Source organism: Ascaphus truei, chromosome 1, assembly GCF_040206685.1.
Source record: "Ascaphus truei isolate aAscTru1 chromosome 1, aAscTru1.hap1, whole genome shotgun sequence".
Lineage (NCBI taxonomy): Eukaryota > Metazoa > Chordata > Amphibia > Anura > Ascaphidae > Ascaphus > Ascaphus truei.
The window spans coordinates 186,313,979-186,333,781 of NC_134483.1; the positions used below are offsets into that span (position 1 = coordinate 186,313,979).

A 19,803-nucleotide genomic window follows, 5' to 3' on the forward strand; every position below is an offset into this window, starting at 1 on the left:
GTACAGTTCATTTCCCAGTGTAACATATGGTAAATAACCTAGAAGGTGCACTTTTAATTATCTGTCACCTCGGAAATAAAATGTGGGCTGAATATGCAGGAACTGCACCTTTTATGTGCTCTGTATGACTTGGTCTAACTCTGCAGTCCAGCATTGGAAGGTCCTATTTGTAATCACTTATACAGTATTTGAGTAGGCTGCACTATAACAGCTGTATAGCGTAGGCTTCCTAATGCTTGCAAACTAATGTTTAGTGTCTGAGGGATTTGACGCATACAGTATTTAGACTAAGTGAGTGTCTCCCAACCTGGATGCCCAGTATGCTTAGCAGGAGGGCTCAGAGTTAAGAGGGACACAGAAAGAGCAAGGAGGGAGGTATCTATTTTTTTCTTTATAAAAAATGTTTAACCAGGAAGTAATACATTGAGAGTTACCTCTCGTTTCCAAGTATGTCCTGGGCACAGAGTTATAAAAAATAAATGGTTACATTAAAAGAACAGGGTTATACAGTCAAATCACGGACACATAAGAGTTGAAAAACTGTGTACATGGGATAAAGGAATTAGTGAGTTTCAGATTGAAATAGAGCAGCTTTAACATCACCAAACATCAGCAAACGGCTCACACCCTTTGGCTGCCCTTCGGCTGCCCCATCAGGCTGTGCGCCTTTGTATGTGCGTCTATAGTGACAGAAAGAGGAACATAGAGGGCCAGAGAGTGTGACTGAGTCACAAAGAGAAATAAGGCAGTTTTACTGCATCAATAACCCAATTAATATATTTCACAAAGTCTCATTCTTAATCTTTTACATTTAATTTTGGTGGGGGGCCCTACTATTAAACCTTGGTCATTTTTGCTGTGTGCACCGAACACAGAATGGGAGCCCCATAAGCAAAACTGCCCTAACCCCTTCCTTGCAGGCAGACCTGCAGTGAAGAGTTAACGCAGACTCCTCTGGCAGCCAACAGGCTAGTTAGTTACTTCACAAGATCTTACTTCCGCCACAGACATGCCTGTGGCAGGATCAACTGTGAAGTCCTGAAATTAGATTCCCAGTCTCGCTCAGGGGATGAACCCTTATTTTAAATGGTATTTATTTTCATTTAGTGCAGCTGGAGGGCTGTAGATGTGTACAATGCCAAGCAGTGCAAGCAAAGCAAAACCCGTCCATTCTGAAATCCTGTTATCTAATATTCAGCACCTGTGAGCACTTATGAATGCTGTATTAATAGTTAGAAGGTTGAAATCGTTGAGGTTGTTTGGGCTGGGTTGGGTTGGGTTGGAAATGCCTTTTTTAGCCTGACTGAACCTGCATTGTAGAGTACACCTGGTTTGTTCTCTGCTTTGTCAGCGGTTTGTCATATTATAGAGGTGCAATTGTAGCTGACACTTCAGTGCTTTTTAAAAGGGACTGTTGGTGTTTTCCTGTCCTTAAATTTTAAAGATATTGAATATAATAAATAATATGTTGAATGGCTTGTGCATTTTAAAAACGTAATATTTTTAGCACACGTGTAACATGGGTAAGTAAGTGTAACATGGCTGTGATTCTGTCACATTGGATGTAGCGTTGGGCATGTCTGTCTTTTATGGTTGTGATTCTGTTCACAATACTGAAACTCCAAGATGCCTTGCTGAGTGGGATTAACATATTTGCTACCATGGTGGCCGGCCACCCTGCGAGCGTAGGGATGCACCCCCAAAATGTTTATTACATTACCTGAACTGGGAACTGGTCAAGAGTAGGTCAGACATCTGTCGACCCCCCCCCCCCCCAATTCCTGAGATATTCTCCCATTAACTAAGAAAAAAAGCACTATGCCCAGACACACATCCTCGCCTGAGCTGCTGACCTGCGGCCCATGTTGTAGTCACCTGACTGATATTCTTGTGGAGTCAATAGAACTCGGAATATCTTGGGAACCAGGGTGTCCTCGGAGGTTGGACTATGGTGGGTCACTCACAGGACACTGCCTTTTTATCTACTGTAAAAAATAATAAGCTAGAGAAAAGTAGCAGTGTGGCTTGTGTTTCATTTGAAGCATCCATAGGATCCTTTAAAAAAATTAAAAAAAACAACTTATCTGACCAATTAGGAAAAAAGCTCAGTTAACAAAGCTATCAGTAGCTCTACAGAGTACTGTTCAGTTTGTCTATTCTTAGGGGTTAACTGGATCTTTATTCCTTGAGGGGAATGAATGGAAAATATTTAGTGGGTTAGCCTGAAAGAACTTGACCTGTTAGTACATGCTAAGTTTTGACCCTTAAACATGAGAACTTGAAACAACAACCCAGGAAGTGTGCGTTTCACATCTTTAACCCCTGCTGTGTGCCGGGCTCTGCAATGCATCGCTCCTGTCAGTGTGTGGCTCTCCTCCCTTTGTCGATGAAAGGGGGTGTCACATAATAACATTGCTGTCTGCGCTTCTACTAAAAACACAAAACTATTCCAATCAATTGAAACCTGATGCATATTACATACTTCATTTAATATGTTGTCCTACATTCCGTAACAGATTAAATTCTTTTACATATTTCCATTTTACTTTTTCATCTTTATCACCTGTTTCATTGAGATCATTTGTAGTAATATTTTGCTTTGGAATATTGTTGATGGAAAATACTCTTGCAACTTCTTCATTAGACAGTCCAATATAATAGCTCTATCTGTGACCTGCGGTTGGCTCTTTGAAACCATCGAAGGCACTGGGCCCACAATGTTATAAAAATGTTATAGGAAGCTTAGGGCCTTTTCTGTTGGATCTATTTGAATGATTTTCTTAGTGGAAAACAAATCCCTCTACAGATGACGAAGGCCAATATAGTGGTGATCCCTAAAGAGGGAAAGGACCCTTTATGTTGTGGTACAGTAGCTACAGGCCAATCTCACGCTTAATACGGATTTGAAAATGTATAGCAACATTTTAGCCAACAGACTGAATCCAATACTCCCAAGACTAATTCACTATGATCAGGTGGGATTTGCGAGCGAATGCCAGGCTTCAGACAACACAAGAAAAATTATTAATGTTATTGACAAGACACAAGTCTAAACTGAAAGCTATACTGCTGAGCCTAGACACAGAGAAAGCATTTGATAGGATAAAGTGGGATTTCCTAGATAAAACACTAGAGGCATTTGGATTTTCCAGAGTTTTTTTACAGGGAGTTTGTGCTCTCTATCAGTCGCCAACAGCCACCCTAAAGATCCCAGGTGGGGAATGGAACCTAATAATTAAAAATGTGACTCGGCAGAGGTGTCCTCTTTCCCCCTTACTTTTCGCAATTGAGCCTCTCGCGGCCACCATCCGAGCCTCCCCAAATATACAAGGGATTAAAATAAAAGATGAGTGCTACAAAATATCGCTGTTTGCAGATGATGTTATTCTTCCTATGTCTAACCCATTGACATCTCTTCCGAATCTGCAGTCCACCCTTCGGGGGTTTGGTGAGCTCTCTCGGTATAAAGTAAATATGGGAAAATCAGAAGCTCTAAATTTGATGCTAACTGAAAAGGAGGTCGAAGAACTTAAACGGCACTTTGACTATAAATGGTAAAAGACCCATTTGAAATATCTAGGAATTTATAAATATAATTACCCTGACCTCTTCTCCAAAATAAAAAAGATCTACAAGCCTGGAATTCTCATTGTATTTCCTGGATAGGGTGTATAACTGCAAGATGAACATTCTCCCTAGACTTTTGTACTATTTTCAGACATTACCGATATCTGTCCCGCACTCAAATATACAAGTAATTCAGAATCGAATTGTGCAGTTTATTTGGAAACACAAACAACCAAGAGTAGCCAGGTCAATTATTTGGATGCCAAGGAAGGAGGTGGTATGGCTGTTCCAAATATTCTAAAATATAATTTAGCCTCTCATATGAAACAAATGCTTTACTGGCACTCTCCGAGAGGGGTCTATGCCTGGGTGGATCTGGAGAGCTCACTAAAAACCCGGTTGCACTGTCTTCTTTATTATGGTCTAGTTCTGGGACGGGGCCCAGGAGACAGTTGGAGCCCACAGTAATTGGATTTAGTTTGATTATTTGGCAGATGCAAAGAAGAAGTATAAGATTATGTTGACCCCTTTTAGACTTGCGCCCCTGTTCAGTAATCCAGGGTTTACCCCAGGTTGTCAGGGTTTTAAAATGTGGAAACATAGAGGAATTCTGGAGGTATGTCTTTTGGGGAATTGATGAGAAAGTATGGTCTTCCCCAAATTGAGCTGTTTAGGTATATGCAGGTACGACATTTTGTGCGTCAGGGCTTCTATGATGAGGAATTTCCTACATATACACAATTTGAAGATTTATGTAAAACAAAAAAATACGTAAGAGGTTTGATATTATCTCTGTACCAGGGGCTAACTCTTAAAAAAGATACCCCAAACCATAAATATATGGACCAGTGGGCTCTGGATTTCCAGACTGAAATAATAAGGGAGGGCTGGGAAGATATTTGGGAGAATGCGGGTAAAACCAATATACAGTATCTACTGTAGCAAAAGAGAATATATATAACACTAGCTGATATACCCGGCGTTGCCCGGGATGTAAATCCGTAATAGGTAGTATTATGTATAAATAGGGGAACAATAGGATGACTATTGGGTGGAAAGGTTGTATAATAATGTTGAAAAGAAACATGGAAGAAAATGTAATATGATGTTGTTGTTTAAAAATGGTTTATTGTAAAGACACCACAGTACAATGTATATTTTGGTGACATAAATGATGTAAAATGTGAGGTGTGTGTCCCGCTAGGGTGTGAGTGGGTGTGAGGCAGCGGGTGGGTGTTCAGTACGGGTGGCGGGTGGGTAGTGAGTGCTGGCTGTGGGTGGGGGTTCCGCTAGGGTGTGGGCGGGTGTGAGGCGGCGGGTGTCTGGTGAGTGCGGACGGCGGCTGATCAGTGATGTCAGTGCATAGGGGTGTGAGTGTGGCGGGTGGGTGTGAGGCGGGAGGCACCGGGGGGTGGTGAGTGGTGCGGCGGCTGGTCAGTGATGTTGGTGCGTAGGGGTGTTAGGCGGCAGGAGTGTGTCGGGTGGGTGAGAGGCGGCGGGTGTGTGTCGAGTGGGTGAGAGGCGGCAGGTGTCTGCTGAGTACGGGCAGTGGCTGTGGGGCGCAGGGGTGTGAGGCGGCAGGTGGGTGAAAGGCGGAGACGGGAGGCGGCATGAGGGGAAGGCAGGGGTGGGGGGTGAGGGGAAGGCAGGGGTGGGGAGTGAGGGGAAGGCAGGGGCGGGGGGAAGGCAGGCGGGGGGGAAGGGGGGTGTCACTGTGTCTGTCAGTGTGTGTGTCAGTGTGTGTGTGTGTCAGTGTGTGTGTGTCAGTGTGTGCGTGTGTCAGTGTGTGTGTGTCAGTGTGTGTCAGTGTGTGTGTGTCAGTCTGTCAGTGTGTGTGTGTGTGTGTGTGTGTCTGTCACTGTGTCAAAAACGGAGCTGGGGGTGTCAAAAACGGAGCTGGGGGGGGTGTCAAAAACAGAGCTGGGGGGGTCAAAAACAGAGCTGGGGGGGGTCAAAAACTGAGCTGTGGGGTCAAAAACTCACAGCCTCAATTAAGCCTCCCCCCCAGCAGCAACAGCCGACACCACCACCACCACAGAGCATTTCCTCACCTCAGGCAGCAGCAGTATGCCTGGGGGTTGGGGAGCCCTGGGTTAGAGTGCACTGGCCAATGAGAGCCGTGGGAGGGCGGGCGGACCAACGGACGAATCGACAGACCAATCAAATGGTCTACAGACACTCACAACCAAGATTTTCAGAATTATATATATAGATTTTGTTACGTTGGTACTACACCCCCAAAAGATTAAAGCAGATGTTCCTTGGCTAGATGTTGGAGGGGTTGTGGACAACTAGGAGATTTGGCACATATCTGGTGGTAGCATCCAGCAGTGCAGATTGTACTGGTGGTCAGTTTTAAAACTAATAAAAGATGTGACTGACATCAAAATCCCGCTAGACCCAATTCTGATTATTGCTAAACCCATGGAAGATGTAAATCATCATGCACAAAAATTGATCCTGCATATTCGAACAGCTACTAGGTGCGCTGTAAAACGGCGTGGAATAAGACACTCCCGCCCTCTAGAAGAGGTTATTAGAAGGGTCAATGATGTTCAATTAATGGAGAAACTTGCTTCATTTCTGAATCACACCATTATGAGGTATGATAGGGTCTGGGATCCCTGGGATGCAGGATAGGGGTGCGCTCCCGGAAGGAGAGAGGGTATGGGAGTGCTGAATGTAAAATATGGCGTTTACCAAATGTTGTATGATATGTAATGTGACTGTTGTTGTTTGTAAGAAATTTGATACAAAATGGTTGTCCCCCTCCCCTTTTATTTTTTGTATCCTTCCCCTTACCATTTATGTGTGAAAAATAATAATAATAATAAACATATAAGTTTAAAAAAAAGATTGGGTCATGAGTGCACCATTCAGGTAAAGATGGGGTCATGAGTGCACCATTCAGGTAAAGATGGGGTCATGAGTGCACCATTCAGGTAAAGATGGGGTCATGAGTGCACCATTCAGGTAAAGATGGGTTCATGAGTGCACCATTCAGGTAAAGATGGGGTCATGAGTGCACCATTCAGGTAAAGATGGGGTCATTAGTGTAGCATTCAGGTAAATATGGGGTCATGAGTGTAGCATTCAGGTAAATATGGGGTCATGAGTGTAGCAGTCAGGTAAATATGGCGGGACACTTATCAAACACTATTTTGTAAACGTTTTTATCCCCTAAAAACAGCTTCCTCCTTTTCTAAAATGGAAGGTAGAAGATGTAACAGTTATGCCCATTACCACCAGTATTGTGACGCTTTGACAGCTGAGCATATGGTGTTATTACAGAGTGTGAAAAGATACGTTATCAGCGATTGCACCTTTACGAACAGACTTCTCTTTCCTACCGCATCTGTTGCTGACTCATGCAGAGGTTGGCATTATATCTGTGCTGCTGCAGGTCACCCTCTAATGTGTAAGGGATTGGAGATCTAGTTTGGATTGCAATTATTACATGGTTATTATTTGAGATATATAAATATATATGTATATATAATCTCTATATAGTTTATTCACAGATTGGCATTAATTTAATAAGATGCACAGATATTTGTACACTATCCCTGTAGTTTTATGAGGTACAGCTTCCTTTGATTACAATAGTATGGATAAAAGTGTCGGTTACTCAAAAGAAAAATTCCTCCCGTTGACATTATTAACTTTAGCTGGCATTTTTTATCCTGGTGCGAAATAAAAGAAGCAACGTTTTTTATCACCATTTTCTTTGTCGTCATCATGATTACATAAAACATAACAACGTCTGCAATTATTTTTGTAGCATTGAATAAAAAATATACAACTACATTATATATATATATATATATATATATATATATATATATATATTAGTTCTAATTTTTTTCATTGTAAATCTTCAAAACAGGTTAGTCAGCTAATAAATTTACTCTGCAAGTTCTGTCTACTTTGTGGCAATAAACCAATGGATATGAAAAAAAGATAAATAAAAGAAACATATTCTCAGTTGTCAGTGTTCCAATACTGGTAATGGGTGTACCATTTAAATCTTCCAGCTTCATTTATTCTAGAAAATAATGTCCATTATAGAAGAAACCTTTAGAAAATTGTGTGCTAAGTTTTCCTAACATGATCGGGCACAGTAAAACTACTTTTAAAGGCACTCTTTTACAACACTCGGAAATGCAGAATAAACATATGGGGTGACGCGTCCTGAATTAATAATTGTTCAGATTTCTTCAAATGCATTATACCTACAAAGGTTTAGCCTTGAACCTGTTGAACGAATTAGGTGTCTGCTTTAGTGATAGTCTGTACTGTACTTAACATTTTCGAGATTAACCATGGTTACACTGCTGTCTTTCATCAGACGCTCTGCGAAGGGCCCGGAATGCATGGCTATCTATTACAGTCCTGAAAGGGTTAAGACTGAAGATTGTAATACTTCCCTTAAAAATGTCACGTGTTCTAGTTTTCTTTTGTCAAACACAGTTACCATTTCGATTAGCCTTTACTTATTTATTTTATCCTAGTGTTTATCTTCCGTGTTTTATACATATACAAGCAAATAATAGTCAATCTTCTTTTTAAAAAAAATGGGGAATTCTAAGGGTGTTGACCAGAAAATCGAGCTTCTTGATAGCGATTTCTAAATTGATGTATTCATGGTTTTTTTTTTGGCTTTGTTTTTTTTAAACAATTTATTTCGGCCGGGAGGGGACAGGCAATGCTGCAAATCAAAAAGTCTTCTAGGTCTCCATTACATTTTAATTGCATTTCATGTCGTAAGATCCTGGACAGGCGGAGAGGCGAGGGTACAGTATGCTCCCTTGTCCATTTTCCTTTTTGGGGGGCCGGTGCCACTTAGCGACAAGTCTTCCATTAGTAGTTATCCCAGCAAGGCTTATTCCTTCCACCGAGAAACAGCAGGGCCCAGGGGAATGTCCATTATGAGATAGCACTGATCTCTCTCCTCGCTGCTCACTCCCACCCTGCTGCAGAGTCAGAGAGCGGCTGAGGTGCAGCGAGGGGAGGAAAGTTGCGTCCGTAACGGAGTCTGCATAATCCGGCCCGGGATACCCCTGAAGTGACACCTGCTGCGTTATCAAGCACTGCTAGACAACTAGAAACCGCAGTACTAGTGCACTCTGTCTACGTCTAATATAAAGAGACCCAACGATGGTGCTCAAACCACAAAAGGTGAGAAGTAATATCTAGCATAAATATATGTACGCCGTTTGTGTTTTATCAGTAGGGTATTTATGTTGTTTGGTAACCCCTTAGGTGCCTGAAGACATTCCTTTGCAATGCATTGGTAGCCTCAAGAATCAAAATGGCGATGCATCTTATTACATAACCCCATGGGGAAAAAAGTGTGCTATCTCCCACCCCATCACCACTATATCGCATGCGCTGATTAACGCAGATTTCTAGGAGTTATCACTAGGACGGTGTAACGCTGAGGTAACAATGTGTGTGTGCAAATTAGATGAATATCGCTACCCATTTAAGAATAAATCATTCTAACAAATATTGCTGCAATCCCCCCCCCCCCTTTTTGTTTTAAATAACGCCAAATTAGAACGCAGCTGTATCGACCCTCAGTGAATCCTGCACATAGCCTCTAAAGAAGAGAAACTCCCGAGAAGTTGAAGAATGTGGCGTTACTCCGCATCATTACTGTTATCGTTCATTTGTAAAGCGCCCGCATATACCGTCGTGCGGTACAATGGGTATAGTACAGAGATATAATAATTACATAAGCCGTGTAACATACAAATACAAATAAGGACAAAATGATACAAAGAGGAAAAGCATCTTTATACAGTACGGCATGTTCATTTTCCAGGGAAGGTAGACGCCGATTACATATATTTTAGCCTCAAACGTGATTCTATCTTGAGATGTAATACTTAATGCTTCATATACAAGGAAACCAATGTTATGCAACTGCAGCTTATACAGCAACACTGGTGAGTGACGTCAATTTGTCTTATACCTTATTTTTCCACAAAATCTTTTGGTAATAAAAAAATGACTGTGGTATATTTTGCACTTAGTTATGAGGTTCTTTCAGAAAACTAAACTAAAGTTTTTTTTTTCTATAGCTATCCAGACTTTTTTTGTTTTGTTTTTTAACTTCTTTGTACATTGGGAGGCAGGGAAAAAAAAGTGTGAGAAAGCTTTGTCTAATTGCAGCCAGCAGAAAACAACCCTCAAAGGCAAATCGGCCATGCCCTGCGTTTTTTATGACTTGAAATTCTTTATTCTCCTCCTGGGTGCCGGCTTAAAAGACAGGAAGCCCTATAAATCCTGTCTCTGGGAATCAGAAGGATGCTTTCCTATCTGTTAATGAGCGTCTGAGCAGAAAGCATTTACAAGCAGCCCAGCCTTTTCAGCGCCGGCACAGAAGCGGTGTCAAATGAGCTTCGGAAAAATCTTGTAAAAAAATAAATAAAATGTTTTACAAAATTGCGTAGATCGCAAGGCATCAAAACTTTTAAGCGAAGAAACATTTACGGGATTTGTCATACATTGCTGCATCTAAAATGTAGAAGACATAATTAAAAAAAAAAAAAGCAACTTTTTTTTTTTTTTTTTTTTTACTTTGAGGGTTCTGCTTTGCATTGCAGGATAAACTTAAATTCATCCAAAAATACCCATTGACATTCATTGGGATTTTCATCCGAAAACAGCCCTTCAGTGCATATAGAATTCCCCACTTACCCTGCTGCATTAAGCATCTTCTGTGGTCAATTATGTGATACAGAAGTGGTGATTGTTCCGTCTAAAACTGCAGGATGATTAAAAAGATATGTCGAAAGATTACATCACCGTGACAGAGGAACGGGGGAAAACACTGATTTCATCAACAAAGTGGTTTTTTTTTTTCTCTCGACCGTAGTAACGTCAAAACGTTGATGCGTGGAAATCCTTTGTCATGTTACTGTACTTTACCCTTTAGCTGCCAGAGAGGTGTGCAGCGTATCGTGTTGAGGCCCCTTGGCCCGGGAATAGGTGGACTGTCTGGGTGCTGGATTGCAATGCATTATTGCACAACATGTTGCATCGTCTTGCAGCATCCGAAGGGTTAATTTAGTTTCATGTGTTGTGTGCATTGAAATGACGCCAGCATTTTAAAGCCTACACAACGCTTTCCTCTGCCCCACACTTCTTTCTCTCTCTCTCTCTCTCTCAAACAGAATTCCGCTCAGTATAAACAGTTCCCGCTGTAGTAACTTAGATAAATATAGCAGAGAACCCTTTTCTGGTAGAAGAAGCTCACTAAGCATTTCTTATCCATTTTTGGGAAGAATGACTCTATCTGGAGCATGAGAAAGTGGGAGGCTGTAAATTGAAGTGACATCATATGTATTACTCCCATTGATCCGCTTTTAGACTGCAGCCAGGATAAAAGGAAATGGCATCAGGGAGGAAGTATGCCTCATTTAGGCACAGATCCCAGCGCGATAATGGAGTAATAATAGAAAACACACCACTATCAGTCGCTCGCTGCGTTAGTCCACAGCACATTTTCCCCCTTTGGAGAGAGGGCGTTCAAAGCCTTCATTCAAGCGCAGGCTGAACCAAGTGGAATATTCGGCATATCCGCTGCACTGTGATGTGTGTGATCCTCACTCCTGGGCGCAGCGTGAGCAGTGCTGCTGCTGGGTGCCTCGGATGCTCAAGTGCAGACTTGTGTCACATTTCATGCCTGTGAAAAGGTCAGTCAGTAGTCAACTGTTTTCAATGGCATTTCTTTTCCCAGTGTAAACGCTGCAGCCTGGCATTAATGGGCCCGCTGTAACGTATGGATTGACACACAGTGTCTGGAAGTTGCGTGTGGTCCTTTTTTTTTAATGCTGTCAAACAGATGGACCACATCTCGCTGAATCTCCAGCATATTGAAAAAGCCAGCTCTCGTTGTAGATGTTAGCGTGAAAATCCTGCTTTACTTGACTTCTTTTTTTTTTTAAACTGGCTGCAAAAGTTGAAAGTGCTGTCCATGACTGTGCTAAACTTTGTACATTATAAGGCGCCGGTGATGGGAAAGAGTTGTGTTTCGTGAAGATATCATAAAGCCGGGGAATATTTGAATGCCTGCTTCAGAGTGCTGGAGGTGGAAGAAATGTTTGTATGTTAATATGATTGCACTACGCCCATCCTGTTACTTATAGCAGGGATGTTTCATACGGTTTTCCTCTTTATCAGATCACGTAACATTATTCGTTTTCTCTTGTTTGAACCTTTTAACGCCCTCCGTGCCAGAGAGGCCTGCAACACATTGCGAGCCAATAATGTTAAGGGTCACTTGCCCTTCAAGGGGTTATCAGGTTGTCCCGACGCAATGTGTTACAGGGCCCTGTGACTGATGGACTTTGGTGCAAGTCTAGGAAAAAAATCTATATATATTTTTTTTTTTAAATCGTTGAAATTGCAAAACTATTTTTTTTAAACTTTTTCTGTAAAAAAAAAATGTAAGTTGTTAAATACAGAACAGCAATAATGGAAGCATGCCTTCGACTCTAAGCAAGTTTGCTAATTGTAGTAATACATGTAGAACGTGTAGGATTTTTCAGATGCCTGAAAATGAAACGTTCTAATGAAACCTAAAGGAACCTTTCCATGTCTTTTTGGTATAAGATCTCATAAATGCTGGGTTTTTTTCAAAACTATACGTGTGTCCTGCGCTGCAGAATATTTGTTTGCCTTATAAATAAACGATAATAGAATAATGTTCTGTTAAAAAAATACTGTATGAAATATATGCTTTACTTTTCATTTAACAGTATTGTTTTAGCTTTAATGAACACATCTGTTACAGATATACATATACTGTAGCTAGAGCAGTATATAGCAGTTGTGCACTTAAAATCATTTTGTTATACATAAGTTGATCTGTTTGTAATGTGTTGCAGGGGCCTTCAGGACTGAACAGATGAACATGAAATGTTATCTTACTACATAATACGTACAGAGAAGGGGGCTATATTTTTGGGCTATATTTTTTTGTTTTTAGATGTATCACAAACAAACCAAGAGTTTCCAGAATATCACTAGCAGTGGGTGTAATTGTAGAAAGGGGTCACATTTTGATGACGTATGTGACTTTTCAATATCTTCACGACTTCTTTAGAACTACAAAACTACAATAATTAGAAGCAACATACTTGTAACCACCATTAACATTTAAAAAGGAAAACCACTCCCTTTCCCAGACATTTTTATAACAAATTAAAAGGGCCGCCACATTTTATCAAAGCACTTTTTGTTCACATAAATAATGAAGCACCTTAAGTATTGCAGCATAAAAATAAAACTATGCGCAGGTACGTTGCTAAATGAGGCAGGCGCTGCCATTGTTGGAATACACGCGTGGCTGTTTTGGAACATGTAAAATGTTGGTTTCGTTTGAGCACATAGTCTAAGCTACTTCCCATGAAAAGTACAAGTGTATGTTTAAACATAAGTATATTGTTATACAGCTAATACAATTTTACAACAAACTGTTGTCAGCTTCAATATTATTTGATTAATTTTTGTTTTTGTTTCTAGTTTGTTTTCCGTTTTCTCATTTAATTACAATTTAACCACCAAAAGTAATATAAGACAGATGAGACGCAAGTCTTTTTTTTTCCCACTACATTATTAGGCTGACAGAAAACTAGGTTGTTTGCTGTCCATGAAATCTAAAGGCACTTGAAAAATAGTATACTGTATATTGGGGCTGTTCAGACAACAGGGCTGTATATGACACACATTATTTGTTCATATTATAGAAATTCCTTGTGGCATTTTCTGCTAATGCAGTGATTTTTCACTTGATGGGCCTCATCATATGCCGGCAGTAGCTGTACTTTGTGCAGTGATCCCTCTATAGTGCATAAGCATGGTGCATGGTACAGCTATCAGATTCCAGTAAGGAGACATGTTCTTTAAAACTATATTTTACATGCAGGAGCAGTGAAATTAGAAAAAGTTGGGAGACTGCACAAAGTTGAAAGGTTTTTATGGTTTAAATAATTATTGTAACGATGAAACCTGCATTGACGTTGAAAAGGTAACTGATGCTGGGAATAAGTCAGAATTATGTAATTAGAGTGAGACTCACTCTAGATAAGTGAACAGCACTTTCATACTGCTGTTTCTACTTGAATAAGTTCTATAATGTCCATTTTTTTGTGTGAAGGAGGTGGTTTGATAGAAGTCATTGTTATTGACTTCTTATGGTGCTCAAATTATTAAATGGAGCTACAGTACTGTATGTTCCTAAGAGAGGGCAGGTACTCTTATTTACAATGGGCTGGTTTTGGGAACTATATACAGAAAAAAAGCCAAGAGAAAAATAAGAGGTGAGGACCTCAAAGGGGCTTCAGGATGTGACAAGGTAGTGTCGAAATCTTTCAACTACCTGGTCTATAGGCTGTTTTGCTTTAGCTATAGCACATGATATGCTTCTTTCAGGAATAAATGTATCGTTTTAGAACTGAAAGCTTAAAAAGCAACTAAAATATACAAATGTAGTATTCTAAAATCTGCATTTATATACCTGTACGTTGTATGAGATCCAGCTTGTGGGAAAGGTTTGTAATGTAAGCTTCTGGGAATTCCGAGAAACCTTTTGGTTGTCATGAATTATATAGTATTATGAGACATAATTATAGTGCTTTAGCACTTAAGCACTTGCCTAATGTATTTAGGGGTTTATGAATCCGGGCTAAAATGGAGCAACTATTGGGTAAAATAAATACACCATACGTACTTAAATAAAAATATACTATTGATTTCAGTGGGATCTTTTCATTTAATACATACGGTGCCGTTTTTTGTTTTTTTCCCAAAGACCCCTGAGTGTTTTTGTCGTTTGTCTTGTGTCTACCAGACCCTAATATCTAAAACCCTAATATCTAAGAACTTTCGCTTCTCTTTCTCAGGAGAAATGTTTACACCTTTCATTTTCTTTCATTCAGTGAGAAGCTAATGTGCCCCTGTGTTTATTTTATGGTAAATGATTTGCGTTTCTAGAAGAATGTATTTCTTGGACTGAAAATACTCTAAGATATCCGAGCTTAAATGACATTTGTTTTGGGCCTGTCGTCACCTGACTTCCTGCATGAAGTGACCTGTACATTGTGCATCTGAATGGCTTCGACAACCCAGACAGTTTACACTTAGCAGTTTTCTACTTCTGGCTTACACGCCGCTGCAAAAAGATCCTTACTACCAAGCTAAAACATTTATTAACTGATGAGCTAGACATTGTTTGAAATAAAATATCACAAGAAGTGCTTGCCTTCAATAGGTCCAAAATGGCATTCTTAATCTGTCCAAAAAAAATAGTTGGTTACCCTGTTCAATTGCATTATATACATTCTCCGCTTTATTGTTTATTTTCCAAATCATGTCCATGGATGCTTAATTGACATTTTACTGTGCTTTCTGTACATTTCCCCGGTTTTTCAGAATGAAACAAAATATAATATGAAGTCAATTTAAACTACAACTTTGCAATAGCAAAGGCAGAACCAGTATCTCTGGCATTTTGTCCATCTGTAGTTTTTTTGTGTTTTTTTTTTTTTGTGTGTGGTCTAGTTACTCTTTCAGGCCTAAGTCTAAAAAGCTACAAGTAACATATTATACAATGTGTAAACATTGTAGGCATTGTAACGGTGTTTCTGTGTTGTGTTTGCTTTAACACCAAATCCTTATTCTTGTTTTGTCTGTTAATAAATAACCAAATTATCCATGTCCATAAATATTAAAAAAAAAAAAAAGAAAAATACATTTTTGATTAAAGCTATCATTAATTATATATTGGTTATATTGTTAATATATAACATATCTAATATATACTGGTCTATTAATGATATATTTAGGTTATTTATTTATTTAACAATGACTATGGCATACTAGACATTGAATTACCACTGGATGAAGTTGTCAGATTTTAGTGCAAAATGTAATATATACATGAAAACTAAATGTGCTACGCCTATAATTTGTTTCCTTGTAAAGAAAACTATTTTGTAAGATTCCTGATAAGATATAATTTGATATAATTGAATTTGAATCAATATGTGACACTATATAGTGATTTTAATTTGCATATTAAAACGTTCCAGGAATGATTTCTTCTTTTTTTTTAAAAAACAACCTTTTTTTTTTGTTTGTTTTGTAGATTTTTCCAGACCAGCTGGTTTTACTTCTGGAGTCACTGTTGGAGAAGAAGACATTATGTCACAAGACTCTGTGCTGGTTAGAGAAAACATACAGACTGCGGGGCCACGATGCAGAGGTAATTTATTAACATCTGCACTGACACATCAAACGGAGAACCATAGCTAGCAGCTTAGAATGAGAAGTTGAATTTAGATCAGTCATACACCACACTCTAGAATTTCACATTTGGCCCAACGCAACCTGTGCTCATACTTCTAGGTTTGCCCAGTTCCACCTGGTCTCAATCACTGGGGAAAGAAATAGGTCACCCTCAAAAAACATAGCGCAGAATTTTATTCTTGCTGCCTATCAGACACAAACAGTATGATTGTGGTAGGGAAAAAGGGGGCAAAAACCCTGAACTGTTAGAAATAGGAAGAATGCATCCACATATCATCCTGCTCCAGTCTCCCACGCATCATACAATGCTTAAAGCTGTCCGGATTCGAGCGGGGCACAGTAATTAACTTTTGCTTGTCATACTGTAGTAGAGTTTTCCCACCAATTGTACAATAATAATGTTCTACTGTTGGACTGGATTTTATTGCAATGTTATAATAGCCATCAACAAATATGGGGTACTGCAGTGTTTCTGAAATTGTTTATTAATGGGGTTTGAGCTCTGCAGAGAAATATATTTTAATAACTGTGTTGCACCTTCCAGCAGCTTCAAGGTCTTTTTGAATTGTATCATTCTATAAAATTGATTTATGGGAATGAATGGGACTGTTTTGCACGACTCACTTGAAAGGAGTGAAATTTGATACACCTTCTAAAAGGGAAGGACTTTTTTCCCCCCCACCCGGTTCCGTGGTCAAAATGTCTCTTAAAAAAAGATGTGGTATTATAGAACGTGCATAAAAAAATAAATGTATTTACCATTGTAAAATCAACATTAAAAAGGTAAAGAGAACTTCCTCAAATGAATTCATTTTTCTTTACGTAGAAAATTGAATTACCGTATAAGTGTGTCAGTAATAGAGAATTACTGTAGCTTGAAGTTGGTAATTAAAAATGTAGTACTACACTTTACCTGCAAGTACTAGGCACACAAAGACCACTAACCCGGTAGTACCGTAATGCACCGAACATTTGAAAAGTAATCAAACATTATCCATGGGCCTGTTTCCACTATTTAAAGAGGTCTTCTATATACAGGCATACCTCGCTTTAAGTACACTCACATTAAGTACACTCGCGAGTATACACGGCAGCTCACGCATGCGCCTGTCATCACGTGCTGAACAGCAATACCGGCTCCCTACCTGTACCGAAGCCGTGCGCAAGCGGGGAGACTATAGAGCCTGTTACAAATGCGTTATTTTCATCAGTTATGCACGTATATGACGATTGCAGTACAGTACATGCATCGATAAGTGGGAAAAGGTAGTGCTTCACTTTAAGTACATTTTCGCTTTACATACATGCTCTGGTCCCATTGCGTACGTTAATGCGGGGTATGCCTGTACTGTAGTTCCACTCTTCAAAGCAAAGGTGTCCCCAGGACAGAGCAGAATAGTGTTGCCTAGCTGTGGCGCAAGCAAACACAAATAGCCACTTGCTTACTTGTTACAGTCAGTTCTACAGTATTATAGGGGGCTTGTAGTGTAAGATACCAATATATACTTTATGGGCTGCTAAAAAGGAAGAGATGCAGTTTAAGTCCATGAAAGGGAGATAAGAACTCGGGAGGCAAAGGGAGTATTTGGAGCAGCTACTTTGAGCCCACATTTAAGCCATTAAGATGTGTAACCGAATAATGACCATATAATCGACCAAATTCACACTTGTTAAAAGACCTATATGTGCTGTATTTATTTAATTTCCTTGGTACTGCAAAGCGATTGATGTTTTCATAAACTGAAGTAACGTTTTGCAGCCAGTGTAATCCCTGTGAATAGTTTCTTTCTTTAGGAGAGATGAGTAAAAATATATTTTGGGGTCTTTGTAACTCCGCTTTGCCCTGTTCAGTATTGGAACTATACAGGTTCATGTTGTCCTCTGACAAAGTTACAGTAGCATTGTGTTATGTGTTGTAGGATAGGCAAAGATTCTAACAGTTGTGAGTTGGGCCTACGTTTCTTACAAGCATATATAGATTTTGCTAAGTTGGACTGTACCTTTTAGATCTTCTTTTTTGAGAGCGGCTGTTTGTTCAAAACCCAAAGTGAAGTAATAACAGTGGTCAGTTTAATAGGTTAAATGTGCGGATGTCGGGGATTTTTACATCTTAAAAAATAAAAAATATATAAGTTATTTAACATAACTCACTGTGATGAGATCCAAATGGTTGCAAAGAGCTGTCTGTGAGGAGGTTTACTGGCTATGCGCTTCTTTAACCCAGGCTGTGCTGAAATGCTGTGTAATGTGGCAGGCATAAGCTTGAAGGGATCCATGTTAAAATGGATAATAAGCAAAAGGTGACATACTGGGAGTGCTCATTTGCATGTCATTACCCAGAATCCCTGGCTGCAGTGGAAGCACTGTACGCGAGGCAGATCATGGAGAAAAGCAGGGTTGCAAACCTATCTGAGAAAGGTGAATGTGCTCACAAGTGGTATTTTTGTTTGCTGTACCAATGCTTTTTTAAACTTATAATTTTTATGGTGCACAAGTGTTGAGGTAGGGGATTCACAATCTTTATTGTATCTTTTATAGTAACTGGACTGTTTGTATAGAAATAAAGATTTTTGTTTTGTTTTTGCTCAATGTTTATATAATGATTACTTAATTATTAATTCTAGAAACGGGTAAACATAAATAGCTAATAAACAGGATTTCAGAGTACTGAAAGAAAAGGAAACATACATTTTTCACATGATACAAAGAAGTGTGATTGATTCTTTCTATGAACGCTAATTACACTAATGCAGATTTAGTTGGGGTTTTTTTTTTGACCGCACATTTTGGGAACAAAAAATGTATCCATGCAATCTGCTTCCTTAGACATATATTCGATTGCCATTAAAGGTAAAATGTCCTTATTTGGTCTTGTGTAGAATACATGTTTTTATTTATACCTCGTTCTCTGCAATTCATACTTCTCAGATGCTTTTTTCTGTACATGTTGTCTGTTTGCCTAATGGTAGCAGTCTAATAACTTTGAAAACAAAGAGCACAAAAAACAGCGGGACGGATAAATTACCTTTAAATTCTCAAGTCCACAATTGTCTTGTATGGTAAAAAGAGTCCATAGCATTTGGTTACTATGAAAATATTAAGTGTATTTAAAATAATAAAACCTGTCTCATTTTTGTAAAGGTGCTAGTCACTTATGTTTACGCTATGAAACATGCTCCCACAGTGAGCTCACTTTGGCCACACAGGAGAGTTGTTAGCCAGTAAAAATGTGAGTTTTAACGCCAAGTGAAAGCTAAGCTAATATGAGAGACACCAGTGCCATCCCCATCTGCCAGTCACATGGTGAAGAGGCTACGAGTTCTCACACCTCAGTGTCCCATATGTGAGCCACAGTTGTAAATATTGTGTTAATTTCCAGTACATACATACAAATGCGTGTGTATATGTAGCCGTGTGTTGCATGTCATTTTTATAACAGGGTTGCATTTTGGTGACTTGCATTTCCAAGTCTCTTCCTCGCTAGAAAGAAGGGCAGAAGTATAAAAACAGCACAGAAAGCTCGCCATTCCTACGAACGAAAAATCCTTATAGGGCAATAGAGATCTGTCTAATTTTATTCCAGCCGTTCTGAGATTGTTTATACACATTTACAAATGTCAGGCGGTTATTTTTAATTAGTACGCAAACATACTTTCACTATATATAGTAATTAGGATATATTTTAATCGTGGCTGAATACCAATGAAATGTCAGTTCTATAACAGGGAGAGCAATGACAAGACACTGAGGATCAAAGCAGAAGCTCTTGCACTGGAATTTCATGTCGGTGAAGTAGAATTATTGGGCCATATTTTCAGGAACCACACAAAACTGGCCAGGGTCCTCTCTTCAATGCTTCATACAAAGGGAGAGTAAGCTAAACTGTCAACACCGTCCGTATTTCCCCATAGGACAGCC

At 39.5% G+C, this 19,803-nt stretch overlaps 1 protein-coding gene across 2 annotated transcripts in view; it reads left to right on the forward strand.

Moving 5' to 3' along the window:
• Positions 1–19,803, forward strand: part of AOPEP (aminopeptidase O (putative)) — a 490,654-nt gene that overhangs the window by 434,730 nt on the left and 36,121 nt on the right. For both annotated transcript variants that reach the window (XM_075599100.1, XM_075599108.1), the window contains exon 14: positions 15,725–15,841. In XM_075599100.1, coding sequence (XP_075455215.1) covers positions 15,725–15,841 — 117 coding nt within the window. The remainder of the gene's footprint in view (positions 1–15,724; positions 15,842–19,803) is intronic.